Source organism: Budorcas taxicolor, chromosome 7 (genome assembly GCF_023091745.1).
Source record: "Budorcas taxicolor isolate Tak-1 chromosome 7, Takin1.1, whole genome shotgun sequence".
Lineage (NCBI taxonomy): Eukaryota > Metazoa > Chordata > Mammalia > Artiodactyla > Bovidae > Budorcas > Budorcas taxicolor.
In genome coordinates, this window is record NC_068916.1 from 26,189,795 (window position 1) to 26,214,008 (window position 24,214).

General features: G+C 37.6%; 1 protein-coding gene across 1 annotated transcript in view; it reads right to left on the bottom strand.

Moving 5' to 3' along the window:
* Positions 1–24,214, bottom strand: part of CCDC192 (coiled-coil domain containing 192) — a 203,830-nt gene that overhangs the window by 145,769 nt on the left and 33,847 nt on the right. Inside the window, exons 3-4 of the mRNA XM_052644325.1 lie at positions 1,458–1,589; positions 504–560 (exon numbers count right to left, since the gene is read on the bottom strand). Coding sequence (XP_052500285.1) covers positions 504–560; positions 1,458–1,589 — 189 coding nt within the window. The remainder of the gene's footprint in view (positions 1–503; positions 561–1,457; positions 1,590–24,214) is intronic.

Genomic DNA, 24,214 nt, shown 5'->3' on the forward strand with positions numbered 1-24,214 from the left:
GCTGCTCAAAATATGGTCTAAAGATGGGCAGCAGCAGCATCTGAATCCAGCATTCCCTAGAAGCACATATTCTCAGGTCCTATCCTAGGCGTACAGAAAACTGTTCCGAGAAGTTTTCCAGATACTTTTCCATATACAAAAGTTTAAGAAGAACTGTCCTAGGCCTATAGGAGAGGTGTCTAAAGTTTCCACTTCTGTTCACTCACAACTAGCCCAGCTTGCTTGTTTTTCTACCCTTAGTTTCCAGTTCTCTTATCCTGATCATATCTGATTAGGTCATCTGGTTATATATAAGAACTCAGTCTTGCAATTTTTATCATTAGTGTAAATCAGAATTCTATTTATGGAAAACAACTCTATAGAGGCAGTAAAAATGCTGGTTCTTAGCCCTATGATTGGTTTGCAGTGGAGAGACTATAGTTGCAACATTTGAAACGTTTCTGTTCATTCGCAGAATAACAATGATATAAAATAAAGGGTGAAAAAAGGCAGAAGACACTTACATGGGCTGCAAGTTGCTCCTGGGAAGCTTTTACTTCAGCTTGTAATTTCTCAATGCACTGAAAAGGGGTAGAGTTTAGAAACAAAGTGTGTAACTCTTCCTTTTACATATTCAAAGTGTTCCAGATGTAAATATGTACTGGTCCTCATATTTTACAAATGGCAGCATTATCTCAGCTAGATGTTTTGAATATCATCATTAAATAGATCATCGCTCCCATCTCTCTCTTCCACTCCATGGAAGAACCCATTAACAAAGTATATCAATATAGTAAAAACTAGGTCATGATTGGGAAAAATAATGTTTGCTTGATGTACTGCAGATAAAGTTAACCTATCTTATATTACATCATGTATACATACATGTGAGACCAAATGAATTGGTATCTGCCTTTGGAATATATGGACATGTTTTAATGTGAAGATATATATACCTATATATAGATACAGATTATCTGTCTATCCATCCCTCTATCACAAAAGCAGATACAAAACAACATGGGTTGAACAAGAGATAATTTTACATAATGACACATATATAAACGTCCTGAGATTCAGAGATTGGTGACTTCTCATAAAGTAATTTATTAAAAGTCTATGAAAAATGTTTTGATCAACTTCTTTCACTACCCAGAAAGAAGCTATTGCTTGATTAAGTTCAATTGAAAACTAAGAAATATTTGTATAGTCAATATCACTTATAAAATAAATAGAATATTCCCTTAATATGATTCAAAAGAATACATATCAAACTTAAAAATATCACCAAGAAAGTTTGTTTTTTATGTGAATATTCTATCAGAAAATACAGTTACATTGAGCAAATACAAAAACTGTGATTCACCATCTTGAACTTAAATATGAACTTCCAGCCCAGCCAGAAATAACTACAGGATTTTCAGCTCATATGTTTAGGTAGCTTTTAAAATAAAGATTATTCTTCTTCTATGACATACCTGGTCTTTGGCAAGAACCATTTTTTTGTATGGTTCTCCACTGTCTTCCCTATAGTCCAGAGCTTCTAGCTTTTTCTCCAGCCAGGAAACTTGTTCAAGCAGCTTTGATTTTGTTCCTTCCGAGACTGCAAGCTGAAGAAATGTGCTTGTAAGGGCATGGAAGTACAATGACTTTTTTAAAGCTTCTTTTATTAAAGTCCAATTTACAAATGAATTGCCTTCCATCAATATCTCTTAAATATGAAAATGGCTTTTGAAACATTCTCATAGATGACAAATGATTAGTAAAGAGAGATAAGGAAATAATTTTTATTTTATTTATTTTTAATAATAACGATCTTTCTGGGCAAGAGATGAGACCACATAGTTACAGCAGGCAGAGATATGTCTAGTACAACAGTCTCAACACTCATCTTTATTATGTTTCAACATTGTATTTTATTTGTACAGCTGAATCTGAAATCTGCATTGTGGTTTAGATAGGGTTCTTGAAACTTAACTCTTTGGAGGCTACGGGCTCAGTCACTCAGTCATGTCCGATCCTTTGTGACCCCATGGACTGTAGCCTTCCCACCAGGCTCCTCTGTCCATGGGATTTTCCAGGTAAGAACACTGAAGTGGTTTCCATTTCCTACTGCAGGGGATCTTCCTGATCCAGGGATAGAACCCACATCTCCTGCATTGGCAGGTGGACTCTTTACCTCTGCGCCTGGGAAACCCCCAAAATACTAGCTAGTCATGCACGCATGCTCACTCACTCAGTCATGTCCGACCCTTTGTGACCCCACGGGAGGCCACAGCTCTCTAGAAAGGGGAGGAATTCTGACTCCCTCCCTTGAATTTTTAGTGCAGCTGTAAAGAATCTGCCTGCAGTGCAGGAGCAGTAGGAGATGCAGGTTCGATACCTGGGTTGGGAACGTCTCCTGGAGGAGGGCCTGGCAACCCTCAGCAGTATTCTTGCCTGGAGAATCCCATGGACAGAGGAGCCTGGTAAGCTATAGTCCATGGGATCGCAAACAGTCGGACGCAACTGAAGCGACTTAGCAGCAGCAGCAGGACAGAAGGAGCTGAAGGGAAATGCAGGAATTTCTAGTTAAAATCAGATGATCAAGGGCTTTGGTTATTGTCATTTAGTCACTAAATCCTGTCCCAGGCTTTGTGACCCTATGGACTGTAGCCCACCAGGCTTCCTTATCGATAGGATTTCCCAGGCAAGAATCCTGGAGTGGGTTGCATTTCCTTCTCCAGGAGAGGTCTGTGCTAACCATAACCATAAAATGTCTCAAGATGAGTGTTTTCCTGTTTGTAGACTTCCCCTGAGGAGAGTGGTACTTGGATAATCCCTAGTCCCTTAGCCTTCTTAGAGAGTCCCTTGAGATTTTTCTTTCTAGCTCAGCAACATTTCTGAAAGAGTCCCTGGAAAGGGACATACAACCTTGTATTCATTCCAGATCTCAAGCTCCGAGGCTTGGCTTATCTCTAAGTATCTTTTTCATATTATTCCAAGAATTATTGCAAAGCATACCATCGCATCTTGAAAAGGGCAACAAATATTTAGAGACATTTACCAAATCGAGAGGCATTGAGAGGTTAGTCTGCCATGGAAATAAGTTGGGTACATCACGTATGCTGGTATCCATCCATCTATCCATGCACACATCCATGCACTCAACAAGTATTTGTCTAGTTGGCTCTCTATGCAGCCATTGTGTTGTATGCAGGGAATGATGAAAGCACAACAGGAGCATCAGAAAGTGAAAGCGAAAGTCACTCAGTCGTGTCCAACTCTTTGCGACCCCATGGAATTCTCCGGGCCAGAATAATGGAATGGGAAGCCTTTCCCTTCTCCAGGGGATCTTCCCAACCTGGGGATTGATTCCAGGTCTCCCACATTGCAGGAGGACTTTTTAGCAGCTGAGCCACAGGGTAGCCCAAGAATACTGGAGTGGGTAGTCTTTCCCTTCTCCAGGGGATCTTCCCAACCCAGGGATTGAACCCAGGTCTCCCGCCTGGCAGGCAGATTCTTGACCAGCTGAGTCACAAGGGAAGCCCACAAGGGAGGGTCAGAGGGAGCACATGCGCCATGAACTGTTGTCTTTGCCTTTCAGCTCTCAGTGGCCTGGGAGGCCTGAGGAGCTCTGCATGAATACTAATACATCTAACTCTTGGGGTGCATGATGGTTTGGAAATGTAATCTGATTTCTCCAAGCACCCTTCCATTTCATCATAGTAGAGTGTAATGGCTGAAGACACAGACTCTGAGACTTTGGGTAAAAGTCTCAGTTTGCTACTTGCTATCTTTGTGATGTGGACAAATTGCTCAGACTCTCTGGTCTTGACTTTCCCACCTGTAAATAGGAATGAGGATAAAAAGAATGGTACTTATCTTATGCATTTGTTTTGAGGTTTGTACATGAGTCTACACAAGAGAAACACTTAGAACAATGCCTGGAATACATCAAACACTCAGTAGTTCCTATTATTATTTCATCTACATCCTCTCAACTGCAGTAAGCATTCACATAGGTTTTATCCAAATATTCATTATTTATCAAATTATAAAATAAAGTGTCTGAAGATGTCACAGCCTCTACAAGCTGGTTACCCTAAACTCAATTTATATTTGGTTTGCTCTCTTCCTGTAACCACTCTAGTCTTCAGGGAAAAGTCCTATCTAAGTCTGATATATTTTTTTAGTCTCAAATATATTCTTTCTCAGTCTGTCCCATTTTGTTCCCATATCCTGAATGATTGATCCAGTCACCATTTGGTTATCTTTCTTTTAAATCTATCTCCTATTGTTTTCAGGCCTTTATCCATTTACTCAACAGATATTCATGTATTCACTCATTGCTAAAGAAATATGTTGGATCTTTATTATATGTAAGCTTTGGAGGTAAAAAATAAAGGTGATATTGTTTGTATTTTCACAATTTACTCAGAAAAGCAGATGATTTAAAAACTATTCCATAATGTGAAAGTGTATAGATGAATAATAATATTAGTACCACTTAATGCTCACCGGGTACTTAGTACATATCAGATATTCTGAGAACATTTTGTTTTCATATTTATTTCAGTTTAGCTTCATATTCATTTCACAGATAAGGAAATTCAGTAAGGTTGCATAACTTGTCTAAGGACATAGATAGTAAATATTGGAACCCAAGTTTTCAGTAGTGGGCATTAGGTGTGACTCCCAAAGTCCAAGTCTGACCCCAGAAATGGGGCCCTGATAATCATGACAATCCCATTCTCTTTCCTTCCATCCATTTTCCTCCCATTGGTTTAGGAATAAAGGCCTCAACCAATCAGATCCTGGATCTTCTCTGGCAATAATTAATGTGTAGGAAATATGACCTAGTTTGCACCACCCACGCTGGCCAGGAGGAACTCTGATGATTTGGAGAAGCACTTTCTCTTATCCACAGACAAGAATGCTACCATAGCCATCCTACAAACATCCAGGAAACCCGTTCTATGACAAAGCCACTCTCTGGCTGGAAGTATGGACAATAGAACAAACCTGGGTCTTGTTGACACTACTGAAATGTTTTTTCCAACTAATTTTGAAGCATCTCCTACCTTGGGACTTACCTTTAGTGAGTTTATAAGTTTCCTTATTGATTAGACATTGAGTTTTCTCTTATTTGCTGCCATAAGCATTCTGCTGATAAATTGTCTGATTCCAAAATTGCATAATCATGACCATAAGTGAGTAAGATCTATGGAAAAATAGCGACTAATATTTGTTTGGTAGCTACAGCTTACCACACATTTTATTTTGTTGTTGTTGTGACTCTTTTAAAGATTGGAAGTTAGGTGCTTTTAGGGGCTTTCCCAGAGCTAATAAGGACAGGTTAGATTGGGATCTACATTGGTCTGTTTCCCACTTTGGGTTCTATAGTATATCCAAAGCCTAACTCTGACACTGCCTACAAAGATGAGATCTATGATTTCCCCTGATCATGTGGCTTTCGGCACTTTTTCTCTGTGTGTTCACTTATTTACCTGAAGAAAATTTATTTTCCTTTTTTCTAAGACTTGAAAAAAGTCTGTCCTGCCATCTCAGTCCCTTTTTATATACACACCAACCCCATCTCTTTGCTCTCCTCTTATAATAAATTTCTGTCTGAATATCCCTTTGGCTCAAATATATTTAGCTCAGATTCAGCTTATCTCTAAGAAATCTTGACATGGAATCACAATATCTGTATTTTAGGCCTGACTCCACAACCCTCTGATGTTATGACCTATGAACCCATAATAAAATTTTACTATGTTGCTTTGCTATGTTTTTACAGGGTAGTTCTCCAATCATGTGTATTCTAACTAAGTTGTAAATTTCCCAGAAGGTTGGATAGGGAGAGTTCTGTCAAAACTTATAACAAAATTCAGTCAGATTGGCCAGAAATAATATTTGCTAAAAACATTTCATTTATTCACTTTTTAAATGATATTTTCATTGTCATATGTTTCAAAATCTCACAAAAGCAGGATAAAGGGATCTTATTATCTCTGCCTCCTGTGGATACATTGAAGCAAGAACTAATGTTGGATTGCATTATATAATGATGAACCTGTTTATTAGCATAAGACTACTGATATTGCCCCAGCCCTTTTGAAAATGACCTATCAGATAAGACTGATAATCCAAAAGGAAAGAACAGAAAAAATGAAAGAAAATAAAATGAAATAACATAATTATATATCTAAGTATTTTTAAAGTACTGAATAAAAGAATATGCTCTATTGCTGAGTTGCAAGATAATAGCTACCATTTTGAATTCACTCCATTGTTTTGATTGGAGTTTTAGAACTTTTCAAAATTTAATTTTCAATTCAGGAAGCTCTTAGGAATGCTGCTTAAATTCAAATTCAAATTATAGGATAGAAAACAAGGTATCAAAGAAAGTAAGAGGAAACCTAAGTTAGTAGCGGCAAGATATTCCAGTTGAATTTAAAAGCTCTAGGGGCCTTGGGCACCACTTCCTTTTTATTGCTTTTTTTTGTTTGTTTTTCATAGGAACTGATTAGTTTTATAGTTACTCGTTTGAAAGAGAATAAAGATAAAAGCTCAGTCCAACTTAGTATCAGATATCTGCTTATAAGAGAGAGTAGAAATGCATTATTCTTTAAGTAATCAGTTTCTATATTTCCTAACCAGCTATCTGTGCTGGAACATATGGTTCACATGATGTTGGGAGGCTAATATTCTCCCTTTGATTTTTGAAGAGTCGGCCCCTTCCCCTCTGCCTGATTCTAACAAATTTAGGGGGAGGAGATGATTTTAAAAGCATGAACAACATTTGTCGTAAGAATTACGTAAAACAAAGGAACAACTTTCATATTATACATTTGAGGCTATATAAATCCACTAAAATATTCAACTTTAATATATACCTCGGTATTCAATAGTAGGTCATCATAAATGTAATGCAATATCATTAAAAGTCAAAGGAAGATAAACTGTATTCATTGCACAGCTTGTTGATGCAGTCAAGAAAGTATATTGATACATTTCATATTAATATTCAAGATGAAAGTAAGAAAAATGACTTGCACTTCAAAATGATGGCAGATTAAGAAGCTCTAGGAATTGGTTCTCCCACTTAAATAATTTTTGAGCTGGCAAGAACTGTCAGAACTAACCATTTATTACCTCTGGATTCTAGTGGAATGCTTTCAGTATCCAGGAAAGTGCATGATGAGCAAAGATGCTGGCATTCAAGGAAATCTCTGTAAGGTCATTGGCTAACTACAGAGGCAATGGAATAGGAGACTTTAGTAACCACACAAGACAAAAATTATGGTCTTTGCAAAATTAGTTTGGAAAAGTAACCAAACATACAAACTGTAGAGGAGGGAAGAATTGTATATGGTCTTGGGGAGTTAGAAAGAATCTGATTTCCAGAGTTACTGTATTATAATATTCAAAATGTCTGGTTCTCAACAAACAAGTACAAAGATCACAAAGCAAAGTATGACTCATTTATTGGAAAATTAATTGATAAAAACTATCCATGAAGAAGTGTAGGCATTGAACTTTTGGGCTTAATTAATGAATACTTTAAAATATCCTCAAAGAGCTGAAAGAAACCACGGACAAAGAAGTAAAGGAAATAAGAATGATACATATACAGATAGAAAATATATGAATGGATAAAAATTATAAAAAGAAACTAAGTAGAAATTCTGAAGTTAGGAAACAAAATAGTTGAAAAAATTACTGAAATGGTTCAGTAGCAGATATAAGCTAGAAGATGATAGAATCAAGAAAACTTGAAGACAGGACAACTGAAATTACCTGATGTAAGGAGCAGGAAGAAAAAGGTATACAGAGAAGTGATCAGAGCCTAAGAGATTTATGGACACTATGGAAAAAGCTACCAAGTATACAGACATATACATTATAGGAGCAAATAACTAAAGATGATGCAGAAAAGGAAAAGGGAATTAAAATGGTACACAAAAATCAAGCACACAAGAAAGCAGCATGGAGGAAGTGAGTAACAAATAGATGTAAAATACAGAGAAAACAAATAGCAAAATGGCAGAATTATGTCCTTTATTATCAGTAGTATTTTAAAAGTAACTGGATTAGACCCAGCAAATAAAAGACAGTGACTAGAAACATGAATTAAGAAATGTGATCCAAGTATACACCACTTATAATAGAGTAACTTATACCTCTAAGAAACAAATAGTGAAAGGAAAAAAAGATATTCCATGTGCATAGTAGCCAAAAGAGAGCTGGCATGGCTATACTAATATCAGAGAACATCAAATAGACGCCAAGTCAAATTTTTACAGAATACAGGGATATAATATATTGATAAAAGGGTTAGTTTATCAAAATTATACATCAAACTACAGACCCTCCCCCATATATGAAACCATTAACAGAATTTAAGGGAGAAATAAATAGTAATAAATAGTTATAGAGTAGAAACTTCAATATCCTACTTTTAATAATGGATAGAAAATGTACGCAAAAGATCAAGGGCAAATAGAATTCATCAACACTACGGACGAGGTGGATCTAACAGATATGTTCAGGATAATCCATCCAACAATAGAATACACAGTCTTCTCAAGTGCGCCCAGGGCACATTCTCCAGGATAGACCATGTATGTTAGGCCACAAAATAATTCTACATAAGTTTAAAAGGACTGAAATTATGCAAAGTACCTTCTCCAATCACAATGGAATAAATCTAGAAATTAAAGACAAAAGGAAAACTGAGAAATTTGAAAATAAATGGAAATAGCACATTCTTACAGAATCAATGGGTCAAAGCAAAAAAATCACAAGGGAAATTAAGTATCTGGAGATAAAAAGAAAAACAGAACAACATACTGAGACAGAGGATGTGGTGAAGACAGGGCCAGAGGGAAACCTATAGATGGAACATGTGCATTCAAAGAGGAGAACTACGTCAAATCAGCAACCTCACTTCATACCTTGAAGTTAGAACTTGAAGAAAAAGAGAACACTAAACCCAGAGTCAATAGGAGGAAATAATAAATACTAAGTCAGAGATAAAACAGAATACAAAAGCATCAATGAAACCAAAAAGTTGGTTCTTGGAAGTGATCAACAAAGTTGACAAGTCTTTAATTATATTAACAAAAAAGAAAAAAAGAAAAAAATAACTAAAAGTAAGGAAAACTAGGTAAATTACTACCAGCCTTAAAGAAATTTGAAAGATTATGAGTGAATACTATGAATAATTGGATGCAAACCAACTATATTATCTAGATGAAATGAACAAATTCCTAGGAAGACATAAATTGCCAAAACTGATTCAAGAAAATTTGAAAATCTCAATAGACCTGTAGCAAGTAAAGAGATTGAGTCTTTAATCAACATCTTTCAACCAAGTCCAAGATCAGATGGCTTCACTGTGGATTCATTGAACATTTTAAGGACAGTAAACACTAATTTCACACAAACTCATTTAAAAAACAGAAAAGGAGACTACTTCCTAATACATTACCCTAATATCAAAGTCACACAAAGATACTGCTAAAAAAAGTATAAACCCACATTACCTAAGCAAAGAGATGTAAAACTCCTCAGCAAAATAATAGCAAACTGGATCCAAAAGGATATTCATTACGAAGAGTATGCATCAAGAATAAGTGGAATTTATCACAGGGATGCTAGGGCAGACCAACATTAAAAACCCCACAATTACTACAACATAACACATCAATAGAATAAAGGAAAAATACAATATGTTCATCTCAATAGATGCAGAAAATTATTTGACAGAATTCATGATATGATAGAAGCACTCAGCAAACTAGGAATAGAAGAAAGCCTTCTCAATGTGATAAAGAGTGTTTATGAAAAAACCCACAACTAACATCATATTCAGTGTTGAAAAATGGAAAGCTTTCCCCTTAAGATCAAGAAAAGATAAGAATGCCTGCTTTCTCCACTGCTTATTCAACTTTGTATTGAGAGCTCTACTCAGATCAAATAAGCCAGAAAAAGAAAAAAAACAAATCTAAACTGTAAATTAGAAATAAAACTATTTCCATATGAAGATGACATGATTCTATATATAGAAAATTTCAAACAATCCCCAAGAAAAACTACTCAATTCAGTTCAGTTCAGTTCAGTCCAGTCGCTCAGTTGTGTCCGACTCTTTGTGACCCCATGAATCGCAGCACGCCAGGCCTCCCTGTCCATCGCCGACTCCCGGAGTTCACTCAGACTCACGTCCATCGAGTCGGTGATGCCATCCAGCCATCTCATCCTCGGTCGTCCCCTTTTCCTCCTGCCCCTATCCTTCCCAACATCAGAGTCTTTTCCAACGAGGCAACTCTTCGCATGAGGTGGACAAAGTACTGGAGTTTCAGCTTTAGCATCATTCCCTCCAAAGAAATCCCAGGGCTGATCTCCTTCAGAATGGACTGGTTGGATCTCCTTGCAGTCCAAGGGACTCTCAAGAGTCTTCTCCAACACCACAGTTCAAACGCATCAATTCTTCGGCCTTCAGCCTTCTTCACAGTCCAACTCTCACATCCATACATGACCACAGGAAAAACCATAGCCTTGACTAGACGGACCTTAGTCGGCAAAGTAATGCCTCTGCTTTTGCATATACTATCTAGGTTGGTCATAACTTTTCTTCCAAAAAGCTAATAATGAATCTAGTAGAGTTTCAGGGTATAAGATAAACACATAAAAATTAATTTGGGTTGTTATACACCTATGTTTTTAAATGTAGACTAATTATTATTCAGGTGTAGTGAGGTTAACAGATCTGGAGTTGATCATCATTGGAAAGATAGTTTGTTACAGTCCCCAAGAGGAGGGGCATGACACACCATGAGGAGGGTAACAATATGGAGGGGACATATATGAACTAAAGGGTCAGTCAGGAGTAGAGGAAGCAAGGGGAGAATGTGGGCAGGAACATTTATTGCAGCTTCCATGGGAAGGAACACGTGAGTAAAGATAATCAGGGTTAGGATTAGCTAGTCTGGATAATTTCAGTGGGCTCCGGAACATCGAGATGGTCCCTACTTGTATGGTACCTGTACCTGGGGTGGTTAGAGCAGAGGAACAGTGGCCCTGTGTTTTGATTGGTCAGTTGTACATGAAAGGCACATTTACAGAGAAGTCCTTCACCATTTCTAGGAATTGATTGGCAAGCATTGTGAGGGTGGGGGCAGTCCCTCCAGGGTCAGCAAGGCCCTGGATATCAAATCATCTGAATTTTTTTTAAAGGCATTATTAATACAACCAGCAATGAGCAATCCAAAACAGAAATACAACAGTTCCATTCACAGTGGTATCCAGAAGAATAAGCTACCAAGAAATAAACTTTTTATTGAGGAGGTGAAAGAGTGATACACTGAAAATTACACAACATTGCTGCAAGACATTAAAGAAAACCTAAATGAAAATATCTTATGTTTGCATGTTGCAAAATCTAATATTGTTAAGATGATAAAACTCCCCAAAACTAACTACAGATTCAATGCAATCACTACTAAAACTTATTAGCTTTCTTTGCAAAAATGGAAAAGCCAGTTCTCAAATTCATATGTAATCTCAAGGACCCAGAATAGCCAAAACAATCAATCAATAATAAAAAACAAATTGGAGGACTCACACTTCCCAATTTCAGAATGTACTACAAAGCTATAGTAATTAAAAGCAGTGTCAATGTTGGTATAAAGATACGTAAATAGAACAATGGAATAGAACTGACAATTCAGAAATAAACCCAAACATCTACAGCCAGTCAGTTTTCAACAGGAGTGCAAAGACCATATCATAGGTAAAGAAGAGTTTCTTCACAAATGGTGCTGGGACAACTGTATAGACACATGCAAAAAAGATGAAACTCCACCCCTTCCTCACTCCATAAACAAAAGTTGACTAAACATGGATCTAAATAGAAGAGGAAAACTATAAAACTTAAGAAGAAATCAGGAGAAAATCTTCAAGATCTTGGATTTGAAAATGGATTATTTGATACTGAAAGCAGGAGCAACAAAATACAAAATAGTTAAATTGGACTTCATCAGAATTAAACATTTTTGTGCAGGAAAGAACATTATCAAGAAAGTGAAAAAATAACCTAAAGCATGAGAAAAAAAATTTACAAATCATATGTCTGATTCAGATTTAGTATGAAGAATGTACAATATAAAGAACTCTTACAACCCAACAAAAAAAAAAAAAAACAAATGACCCAATTAAAAATGGGCAAAGGACTTCAATAGACATTTCTCCAAAGATGACACACAAATGGCCAATAGACACAAGAAAAGATGTTTAAAAGTATACCTAGTACCATGTATACAGGAAAATCATAGCATCTCTCCAAGGAACTGTAGCAGAGTGCATCTGCTCTAGCCCATCCACAAGGACAACAGTGTCCAGTTGGTCTGAGGACACTACAAAGGTCAGCAAATCACCAAAGTAGTCCAGGGGTTCAGGAAAAAAAAAAGTAGGTTCTACATTGATCAGATGCAGTGTGAGAAGGCAAATGACACTACTGTTTATGGGTATTCACCAGAGCAAGGTAGTTTCCAACAGAGTTAAACCAAAGACCAAGAAAAAAATTCTTGTACACAAAGCCATATCTGAATTAGTTCAAAAAGAGAAAAAAATAACTATAAGGAGTAACTTATTGTGAAAATGAAAAAATGAAACAACCTGTTGTGAAACCATGGTTTAACTGAAGATGTTTAGCTTAGTGTGTATTTCTTTGCAGTTTTACAAGATGTCTCTAATATTTCATTTCCTTCCCATTTTGTTATTGATATGTAGCACTATAAATCTGCTTTTGCAGTTGTGATTAATGATTGTGTGAATAAAATAGGGCACTTCCTAATTTAAAAAAACGCAACATAATCAATCATTAATTAAGGAAATGCAGATAAAAACCACAATGAGATTTCACTTCACAGCCACTATTATGGCTATTTTTTTAAAAAAAATTTATATTGGAGTATTTGATCAACAATGTTGTGTTAGTTTCAGGTGTACAGCAAAGTGATTAAGTTATACATATACATGTATCGATTCTTTTCCAAGTGCTTTTCCCATTTAGGTTATTATAGGATATTGGGCAGAGTTCTCTGTATGGAAGGTCCTTGTTGCTTATCTGTTTCAAATATAGCATGCATATAGGTCTGTGATTTAAAAAATAGAAAGTACTGGTAAAGATGTAGAGAAATAAGAATCCTTGTATGATGGTGTAGATGTTGTGGGAAACAGTTTTGTGATTCAACAAAGAGTTAAAAATAGAATTACTATTATATGGATTGTATGGTCCAACAATTTCACTCCTAGGGTATGTATGTACCAAAGAGAAATGAAAGCATATATCCACACAGAAACTTGTATATAGATGTTCATAGCAGCATTATTTTTAATAGCTGAAAGGTATTGTGACCCCATGGACTGTAGCCCACCAGGCTCCTCCATCCATGGGATTTTCTAGGCAGGAATACTGGAGTAGGTTGCCATTTCCTTCTCCAAGCTAAAAGGTAGAAACCAAATATCTGTTAACAAATGAATAAACAAATTGTGTTGTGTACATACAATGAAAAATATTATTCAATCATAAAAAGGAATGCATTATTGATACTTGCTACAACTTGAATGAATGTTGAAAAGATTTTGCTAACAGGAGGAAACCAGACACAAAAGATCACATGTTGTATGATTCCTTTTGTCAGAAATACCCAGGATAGATAAACCCATAGAGACAGAAGATTAGTGGTTGGTTGTCAGGGGATGATGGGTAGAAGGGATTATGGGGAATCATTACTTACTGGGTAGGAAGTAATTCTTCTTCTGGGATGGAGAAAAATGTTGAAACTCAAGACAGGTTGTGATTATACAACATTGTGAACACACTAAATGCTGCTGTATCCATTTAAAAATGGTTAATTGTATTTATGTGAATTTCACCTCCTTTAAAAGAAAATGACTTTCTAGTTAGCTCTCAATGGTTAAGAAAATTGTCATCATTATTTCCATTTCACTGAATGTTATTAGGAAAAAAAAAACCAACAAAATTGGATTGGTTTAATTTTAGATGAATGAGCTCAAAGTTCACATAGGTACTCAATACTCCTCTGACATCAAAATACTATATTTTCCTATTGGGAAATATGCATTCTTCCTCTCTGAGAAAACTATTTATTATTCTCCGCTCTTTCCTCAAATATCATTTCATTCTTTCTTATCAAAATTCCACCTTTATCCCAAATGATCACCTCATCAATAATGCACTGAAAAAAATAGAGGCTGCCAGATGGCTATTCCCTCACTTTCTCATCAGCCAATATATAAACCTTCCTGCAGCAGACTCTACTAATCTCTTTCCCAATGACCGTTTCCCCATTTATCCCTTTCTACCAGACACCCAATTTGGATCAGCCAGCAGCCATGTGTTTAGGGAAGCTTGGTCTTGTCCATTTCCAGCAAATGAATCACTGTTGCTCAGCCAGCCCGGTTGGGCTCCATTCCCAGGTATAAAAGATTATTTTAGGCATAAGCCTGCAATCCAGTAGAGGCCCCTGGAGCCTTGAGGAAAAGGCTCTTTACCAGATTTTTTTTAAAAGATATACAGGAGGAAGAACATCTCTTTTTTTGCAGGATGTTCTGACTGCACATAATGCTTGGAATTGTTGCAGTTACTGTGTAAGACAGTCAACACTGAGGATGGGAGAGCAAAGGATGGGTAACACCTGTGTTTTTGTTGACATTCTTGAGCTGTTGAATTAGCAAATGCTGGAACTGCTCCGTCTCTGGACTTACTCTTATGTGTGATGATAGCCGGCCTTAACATATTACTTTAATTGGGTTTCTGTTGAAGGAAAAAGCACCCTTACTTAACAAATGGAGAAGCTTTCTTCTATCAAAGGCCAGCCTTTTCACTCGGCTTTGAATCTCATCTTCCCTAATCTGTCAAAAGCCTTCGCTCCTGTAATTTCCACAGCCCCCCAGTCCCCTTCCATTTCTGCATTCTCTTTCTCTCTCTTACCCTTTCTGGATGATTCTGCTCAGCATATAAACATGTCATAGTAATTGTGATAAACAAAAGCTGTCTGTTGGACTCTCCCCCACCCCCTCCTCTAATCATCATCCCATTTCTATGCTGCTTTTCCCACTCAAACTTCTTAAAATGATTGTCTGCCCACACCATTGTCACTTTCTTACAGTCATCTCACTCTTTTTTTATTTTCTGAAGGAAAAAAAAAAATTATTGGCTTATATAACTGGGGAATCAGAAGTAGATTTCTGTTTCACTCACAATTAGATTCCACAGACCCCAAAGAAATCATAGTATTCTCCTTTTACCTCCGCATCTTGATACTGTTCTATGTGTTGGCTTCATGATTTCCAGTGCAGACAAGCCTTCTTCACACACTGGGGAAGATGCTACCTGTCACCTTCCAGGTTCAGGTCCTCAATAGTAAAACAGTGTGTCCTCCAATAACAAGTTCGAAAAGAACTGTATTTGCCCCACCTGTGTTCATAGGACCACTCCTGGGTTGATCTTTATGGTCAGGAAAATGGGATATCATAATTGATTGGACCTAGGTCATGTGCTTCAATCCCATTCCTTCTAGTAAGGAATATTGTGGTTGATGGTCCCAGGATTATTAAAAGATTGGAGCCTGAAGAAACTATTCTCCAGAAAAGGTAAACATAAAACAGAAGCCAATTAAAATTCACCCTCCATGTTCAGCACAATTACATCCTCATGGTCATGAGCATGTGCCTCCCCCCAAGTGTTCTGCCTAATACCGTGTGTCTATTCGACATTAATCCAAAATGCAATTTCCCTCTTGAAAGGAGACAACCTACAGTCATGTCAAGCTCCTACATCTGGCTTCACATTTTGTGTATATCTCTCTGAATCAAATCCAGATGAGCCTCATCATGATACAGACATGAGACAATTTTTAATGTACCCTCCCTAATAAAATACAGGGAAAACGGGATAATCACAGTACTATTCTCCTTTAAAGGAGGGGGAAAGGGAAACAATTTACAGTTGTCATAGGCCATTGCAAGCATCACATTCTCTCAGTCAGCAATAATAAGGCCTATCCTGGTGATGCACGGAGTGGAGTGGAGGTTTCTGGTCTGTTTGACTCTGTTTCTAATCTCTGGGAGCCTTCTTTGTCCTTTTCTTCCATGGTCACCATCAAGAAAAAGGCTAGAAGGCATGCCTTTGGTAGGGGGTGTACTATGTTTTAGTTTTGGGTGTATCACTAACTCCTCCACTTGTCAAGACCGTTTCAGTTACATTACAGAAAACTAATGCAAATTGGTTTCCATTAAAAAAGATAATTAATTGGTTCATTTAACTGAAAAGTAGAGGCACCCTTAAATTCTGAGTCTTAAATTAGATTCTCAGAATTCCTTCCTCCCTCCCTCTCTCTCCTAACCTCTCTCCCTTTTATGCTACAAGGAAAAAATTCCCCGTGGCTGTGAAGAGGGCTACCCTGGATTATTTCCCTCTCCTAATCTCTGTTCTTCGCCTCTGCCCCTTGCCCCCACTACTCTACTAAAACTGATTGTGCCTAGGTTGCCTATGAGTCTCCTTTTTCCAAATGCAATGGACACATTTTGGGGCCATCTTTTTCAATTTCCCAGTAAATTATTACACATTTGAGGATGCCATGCCTCATGAAACACTCTTCTTACTGCTTCCAGAATACGAGTCTCTGGATTTCTTCCTGATTCTTAGTTCCCTTGGCTAGATTTGCATCTTCTTCCACTCCTCTAAATATCAAAATCTGACAGTCCTAGCAGATCTCATTAGGTGCCATGGTTGAAACACTAGGCATACACCTGTTTATGCCTCCCAATTTCTCTGCATATACCACTTAGCTTACATATCCAACAACCTACTTAATATTGTCACTTGAATACTCACTAGGCAACCAACAATTAATGCCTTCATCAAAAAAGAATGAAATAATGCCATTTTCAGCAACATGGATGCATCTAGAGATTATTATACTAAGTCAGAAAGACAGATACCATGTAACATCACTTATATGTGAAATCTAAACTATGACAGAAGTTCACTTATCTACAAGACAGAAACAGACTCACAGACATAGAGACAGACCTGTGGCTGCCAAAGGGGAGAAGGGGTGAGGGAGGGATGGATTGGGAGTTTGGGGTTAGCGGATGCAAAGTATTATATATAGAATGGACAAACAATAAGGTCCTTCTGTATTGCATAGGGGACTATGTTCAATATCCTGGAATACTATAATGGAAAGGAATATGGAAAGAATATATATATATATATCTGAATCATATTGTATAGCAGAAATTAACACAACATTGTAAATCAACTATACTTCAATAAAATAAATTTTAAGAAAGGATGAATATATTCAAAATTAACTCCTCATATTCTATAGCTTCCCAGGACTTCCCTCTTCTTAATAAATGGAACCAGTCACCCATATGTTTAAGCCACAAGTACATTTAAAACTCTTTCTTTCACCATCTACCCAATCCTTCATAGAGGACAATTATTAAAACCACCTCATAGTAATGTGAATTGTTCTGTTTATCTCCTCTTGTTGATTCTGTTAGATCATCGTCTCCACAATCCACACCCACATACACAGCAATTAATATTGTAGAAGAGGTCTCCAGTGTCACTCAAAAACCACTCAAAAACAAATTGAGTCTTGGCAACCCTTGCAGAACTCACGCTACAGAGAGGAGTGACTATTTGAAAACACAGGCTTCCCTTGTGCTAAAAGTTTTGCAAGCTGAGCTGGACTAGTACTACAAGCTACTAAATTCCTTGGCAATAAATAACTGAGGCAAGCACTGTAAAAATTACCTATCCTACCTGTGGAATGGGCAAGACCCCCTGTGTCTGAAGATACTTTCGGGTCACAGAACTTGTTTGGTCTCTTTTCAGTTTTACAGCTAAAAACAAACAACAAATTCTTCATCCTACCCCCATCTTAGACAAAACAGACTTTTACATTTATTAACATTTCTGCTTTTAACAAGTTATTTCTAGCCATTCCTAGGTTTATGTACATCTTAAAATAGACTTCCCAAGTCTATAATTTAGAAGCATGGTTACCCCCTGTTTTAGTTTGCTGGGGCTGCTGTTAGAGAACCACAGACTGAGTGGCTTAAATATACATTCATTATCTCACTGCCTTGGAGGCCAAAAGTTCAAAACCAAGGGTCAGCAGGGTTAGTTCTCTCTAGGGGCTCTGATAAGGCATCTCCTCTGTGACTCTCTTCTGGCTCCTGGCAGTCTGTGGTGTTCCTTGCCTTCTGGAAGCATGACTTTGGTGTCTACAGCTTCGTCTTTGCATGACTTCTCCCTGGATGTTTGTGTCCAAATTTCCACTTTTATAAGGATGCAGCCTTATTGGATTAGGAGCCTATCCTACTCCAACATGTCCTCATTTTAACTAACTACATCTGCAAAAACCATATTGCCAAATAAATTTGTGTTCTAAGGTACTAGGAGTTAGACCTTCAACATTTGAAATTGGAAGGCACCAGATTTAACTGTAATACCACCAAGTTGGGGTAGGGCAAAGCAGGGAACTCTGAGGAGTGAAGAAACATTTATTTAAACTCTGAATGAAAATACAAATATTCACCAAAAAGTCAATTGATAGTTAAAATATAAAGTTAGGGATCCAGGCAGAGATTCCTAAGATCCATTTAATCTCCAAATATGTCCTCTGGGTCATATGAGTATATAACTTTTCAATGTCTATGAGTTTATTTCTGTTTTTTAAATAAGTTTATTTGCATCATTTTTTAAAAATATTCTAAGTATAAGTGATATCACATGATATTGTTTTCTCTGCCCAACTTATTTAACTTAGCAGGACAATCTCTAGGTCCATTCATGTTGCTGCAGACGGCATTATTTCATTCTGCTCTATGGCTGAGTAATGTTCCTGTGCATGTGTGTGTATGTGTGTTTATCACATCTTCTTTATCCATTCATCTGTCAGTGGGCATTTAGGTTGCTTCCATGTATTGGCTATTGGAACTATTGCTGCTATGAACATGGGAGTGCATGTACATTTTCAAACTAAAGTTTTTGTTTTTCCCAAATACGTGCCCAGGAATAAGATTATTGGACCATATGGCAACTTTGTTTTTAGTTTTTTAAGGAACCTTCATTCTGTTCTCCATAGTGGTTGTACCAATTTGCCTTCCCACCAACAGTTTGAGAGCGTTCTCTTTTCTCTACATCCTCTCCTCGCCAGCATTTATTATTTGCAGACTTTTTGATAATGCCCATTCTGATTGGTGTGATACCTCATTGTATTTTTGACATGTATTTCTCTAATCATTAACACTGTTGACCGTCTTTTCATGTACCTGTTGCCTAGCTGTATATCTTCCTTGGAGAAATGTTTTCTTAGGTCTTTCATTCATTTTTTTTTAATTGGATTATTTGTTTTTTTGATGTTGAGCTCTGTGACCTTTTGTATATTTTGGAAATTAATCTCGTCTTACATTTGGATCTTTAATCTATTTTTCATTTAATTTTGTATATGGTATTAGAGAATGCTTTAATTTTAATCTTTTACGTGTAGCTGTCCAGTTTTCCCAGCACCACTACTGGAAGAGACTATCTTTTTCCATTGCATATTCTTGCTTCCTTTGTTATAGATTATTTGACCATAAGTGCACGGGTTTATTTCTAAGCTTTCTATCCTGTTCCACTGATCTATATGTCTGTTTTTGTGTTTTGATTACTGTAGCTTTTAAGTATAGTCTGAAGTGAGGGAAGCATGAATCCTATAGCTCCGTTTTTCTTTCTTAAGATTGTTTTGCCTATTGGGGACCTTTTGTGTTTCCATACAAATTAGAATTTGTTTCTAGTTCTGTGATAAATGCCACGGGTAATTTGATGGGGAGCGCATTGAATCAGTCTCGTCAAGGCTATGGTTCTTCCAGAAATGTGTGGATGTGAGAGGTGGACTATAAAGAAAGCTGAGCACCAAAGAATTGATGCTTTTGAACTGTGGTGTTGGAGAAGACTTTTGAGAGTCCCTTGGACTACAAGGAGATCCAGTCTATCCTAAAGGAAATCAGTCCTGAATTTTCATTGGAAGGCCTGATGTTGAAGCTGAAACTCTGATACTTTGGCCACCTGATGCAAAGAACTGACTCAATTGAAAAGACCCCAATGCTGGGAAAGATTGAAGGTGGGAGGAGAAGGGGATGACAGAGGATGAGATGGTTGTATGGCATCACCGACTCAACGGACATGAGTTTGAGTAAACTCCAGGAGTTGATGGTGGACAGGGAGGCCTGGCATGCTGCAGTCCATGGGGTCTCAGAGTCAGACACGACTGGGTGACTGACCTGACTGAACACTGAATCTGTAGATTATCTTTGATAGTATCATTTTAATAATATTGACTCTTCTAATCCAATATGTTAAATCTTTCCATCTGTTTTTTTTTTTTTCCTCAATCAGTGTCATAGTTTTCAGAGTAGAGGTCTATTGCCTCCTTAGGGTTTTGTTTTGTTTTGTTTTTTGATGCAATGGTTGGGATCAGTCTTGAATACTACTTTTCCATTTAATTAATCACCAAACCATCTCAATATTTCTCGTCTATCTCTTCTCTTCACTACTAATAGGTACTTATCATCTCTTAAGTGGATTTTTGCAAGAGCCTATACACTGATATGGAGAAGGCAATGGCACCCCACTCCAGTACTCTTGCCTGGAAAATCCCATGGACGGAGGAGCCTGGTGGGCTGCAGTCTGTGGGGTCGCAAAGTCGGACACGACTGAACGACTTCACTTTCACTTTTCACTTTCATGCATTGGAGAAGGAAATGGCAACCTGCTCCAGTGTTCTTGCCTGGAGAATCCCAGGGACGGGGGAGCCTGGTGGGCTGACGTCTATGGGGTCGCACAGAGCCGGACACAACTGAAACGACTTAGCAGCAGCAGCAGCAGCAGCATACACTGAAATATCTGACTCTGGTCTTCTAATAAATCTGTTCTTCTCAGTAGACTCTGAGTTTTCTCTCTGAGGGCAAATCTGAATACTCTTCAAACCCTTTAATGTCTCCTTTTTGCCTATAGGTCAACTCTGAATGTTCTGATGGAAAGAGCATGAGCTTTGACATCAGAGAGACAAATGGATAGATTCTAACTTGATTTGAGACCTTAGGGAAGTCACTGTCTGTACTTCTATTTCATGTGGTGTGGTGGAAGATACAGACAAATAGTTACAACTGACAGAGGTGGGCGTGGTAAAATGGGAGGATTATGAGAGCACCTAGTAAGGACATCTAACTCAAACTTGAAAGAGGAAGAAAAATATTTTGGAGTAAGTGACCATCTATTTGAAGACCCAAAAGGAGAAATTTATTGAATTTTGTTGGATAACAGAAAAGGGAATGAAAGGATGCAATGGGAACAGAGCAGAGCAATTCTCTGCAGAAGCAGAAGGAAAGGGATGAATTAATTAATACTTGACTGTAAGGAACAAGGGGCTTCCCAGGGGACGCTAGTTCAATCTCTAGGTTGGGAAAATCCCCCGAAGTAGGAAATGGTTACCCACTCCAGTATTGGTGCCTGGAGAATCCCATAGATAGAGGAGCCGGTGAACTACAGTTCATGGGGTCACAAAGGAGGAAAACACAGATGTGCACAAGGAACAAAGCCTTTTTTTTTTTTTAATAGATGAGACAGGTAATAGAGAATATACTACTTTCGTAAGTAATAGTAATATACTGGGAGTGGTGTAACATAAAACTGAAGAAACAAACGGGATTAGACCACAGATGATTGTAAAATTTGTTAAGAAGTATATGTTTGATCCTGAGAGTAAATTGGGGCTAATTTAGGATCTAAGTAAGGAAACATATGAGGTCTGGGTTGCAGAATCTTCCCTCTGGCCGTAGTGTTGAGCCATCAATACGCACCACAATGAAAGTAAAGTAGGGAGAAGTTTCTGGAGTTGGTGGCTTGGACAAGGGCAGTGGTGATAGAGATGGAGAAAAGAAGATGAACCGAAGAACTCTTTGAGAGGCATCATTCTTAGTACTTAGCATTTGGATGTGTGGGGTGAGGAGAGGAGAGAATCAAAGCAGCACAGATTTTGGATATAGCCACAAGAGAACTGTTGGCAGCTATCCTTGGTTTAGGGGATGTGAGAGCAGGAACAGATTTGGGACAGGAAGCTAACAGACAGGCAGAGCTTGAGTTGCCTCTTACAGCTTTGGTGGACCTATCAGTAGGCAGTTAGAAGTTCAGACATCGGATCAGGAGGAAGACTTGGTTCTTTTTGATAGGTTGCGTGCTCTGAAGGCAAGTCATCAAGGGAGAATGTCTAGAAAAAGCATACAAGTAGACTGCAATCCCACAAAAGGCTTCTCATCGTTTGCAAAATGGGAATACACATTTCCAGGGCCAGTGGGAGAAATACAGGAGGCTAACATATATAGGGGAGAAGGCAATGGCAACCCACTCCAGTACTCTTGCCTGGAAAATCCCGTGGATGGGAGAGCCTGGTAGGCTGCAGTCCATGGGGTCGCACAGAGTCGGACACAACTGAAGCAATTTAGCAGCAGCAGCAACATATATAGGAGTACCTTGCAGAGTGCTTAGCTCACAGTTAAGAGTTCAACAAATATTTTATTGAATGAGTAAATGAATAATTAAGCAAAATTATACACCTAATTTACTAATTTCCTTGTAGAGATTAACAAAGTGAAAGTTAGCTTGCCATCACTGAGAGTCTTAAGAAGAAAATGAAGGTTATGTCCATGCAAAAAAGACACCTGCACTTATCAGCAGAGCCAAGACTTATAAGGGAGAGAGGATTTTGTTTTTTCGTTTAGACAAGAAAGTCACATTTATTAGTACTTGATCAGCTATTTAAAACTGACCTCAGTTTGATCTTGACATTTACAAGCAAAAGGAAGTCTTTAGTTATGTAATAGGCCAGAAATCCATGCGTCCCTCCTATAACAATGACAACAGAAGCCCATTTGTCATTATGCCTGATTCTACTCAAAACAACACATCTCTTCACCAGCTTGTAGTCTTTTCTTATATTCTCTGAGGTTCCCAGTCAATGTGCAACAATTCAGTAAGGAGGTTAAAATTAATGACTGCTTAGGTACAAGGGTGTGTGTGTGTGTCTATGTGTCTGTTAAGGGGGAAATCTTCTGTAATAAAATAAACTAGAACCAAATTGTCATTATGCTTGATTCTACTCAAAACAACACATCTCTTCACCAGCTTGTAGTCTTTTCTTACTTTCTCTGAGGTTCCCAGTCAATGCGCAACAATTCAGTAAGGGGGTTAAAATTAATGATTGCTTAGATACAAGGGGGTGTGTGTGTGTATGTGTCTGTTAAGGGGGAAATCTTCTGTAAAAATAAACTAGAACCAAATTGTTTAACAAAATTCTCAATTACTAGGTTTCATGGTGATTAGGAAAGACTTTCCAAGTTAAACAAGCTGTTTGTGATTTTGTGGCATTAAAGTAGACTTCCAAACAGACTGGAAAACAAAAACTCATTCACAAAAACTCATGATTTCGGCTTGGCATATCAAGCATAATTTCTGAGCATTTGCAGAAATGAATACTCCTACCAAGGGCACATTACTTATTTCAAATAAACTTGACATCAAGGGATCCACTGTTGCATTTAAACAATGAAAAAAGAATCAGAACATTTTTGAGACAATCTCAGTATGCATCAAATCACTTTTAGCTAGTCATACGCATAATTGGCATCTAAAAATTTGCTGGAGATCTATGTTCTTTCTATTGCTAAATGTAAAGTAAACAGATTGAATACTAAGAAGCAAACAATGGAGTTTACTTTACAGCCTGAGATACACAGTGATGAATAAATTTTAGTTATTAGAGTCTTTGTCTTTCTATTGGTTTGCTTACTTTGCTCAGTGTTAAAGGTAAAAAGATCAGTTAGATGTCTCACTCAATCCCCAGAAACCAGTGCATAAGTCAGAGGGGTTTACGATAGTCCTTACACTAAAAGAGAGTATTGGTAAAGGACCGAGAAGACTGAATCTAACTCCAGCTCAAAAATTTACCTGGGATTTACAACCAGAAGTACCTGCTGCAAGTCACACTGTTACAGAGCGTTTGAATTGAATTGAGAGTCCACAGAGTCCTGCATTTATGAATGGTTGATTTTTGACAAGGCTGTCAAGACCATTCAGTGGGGAAACATTGTCTCTTCAACAAA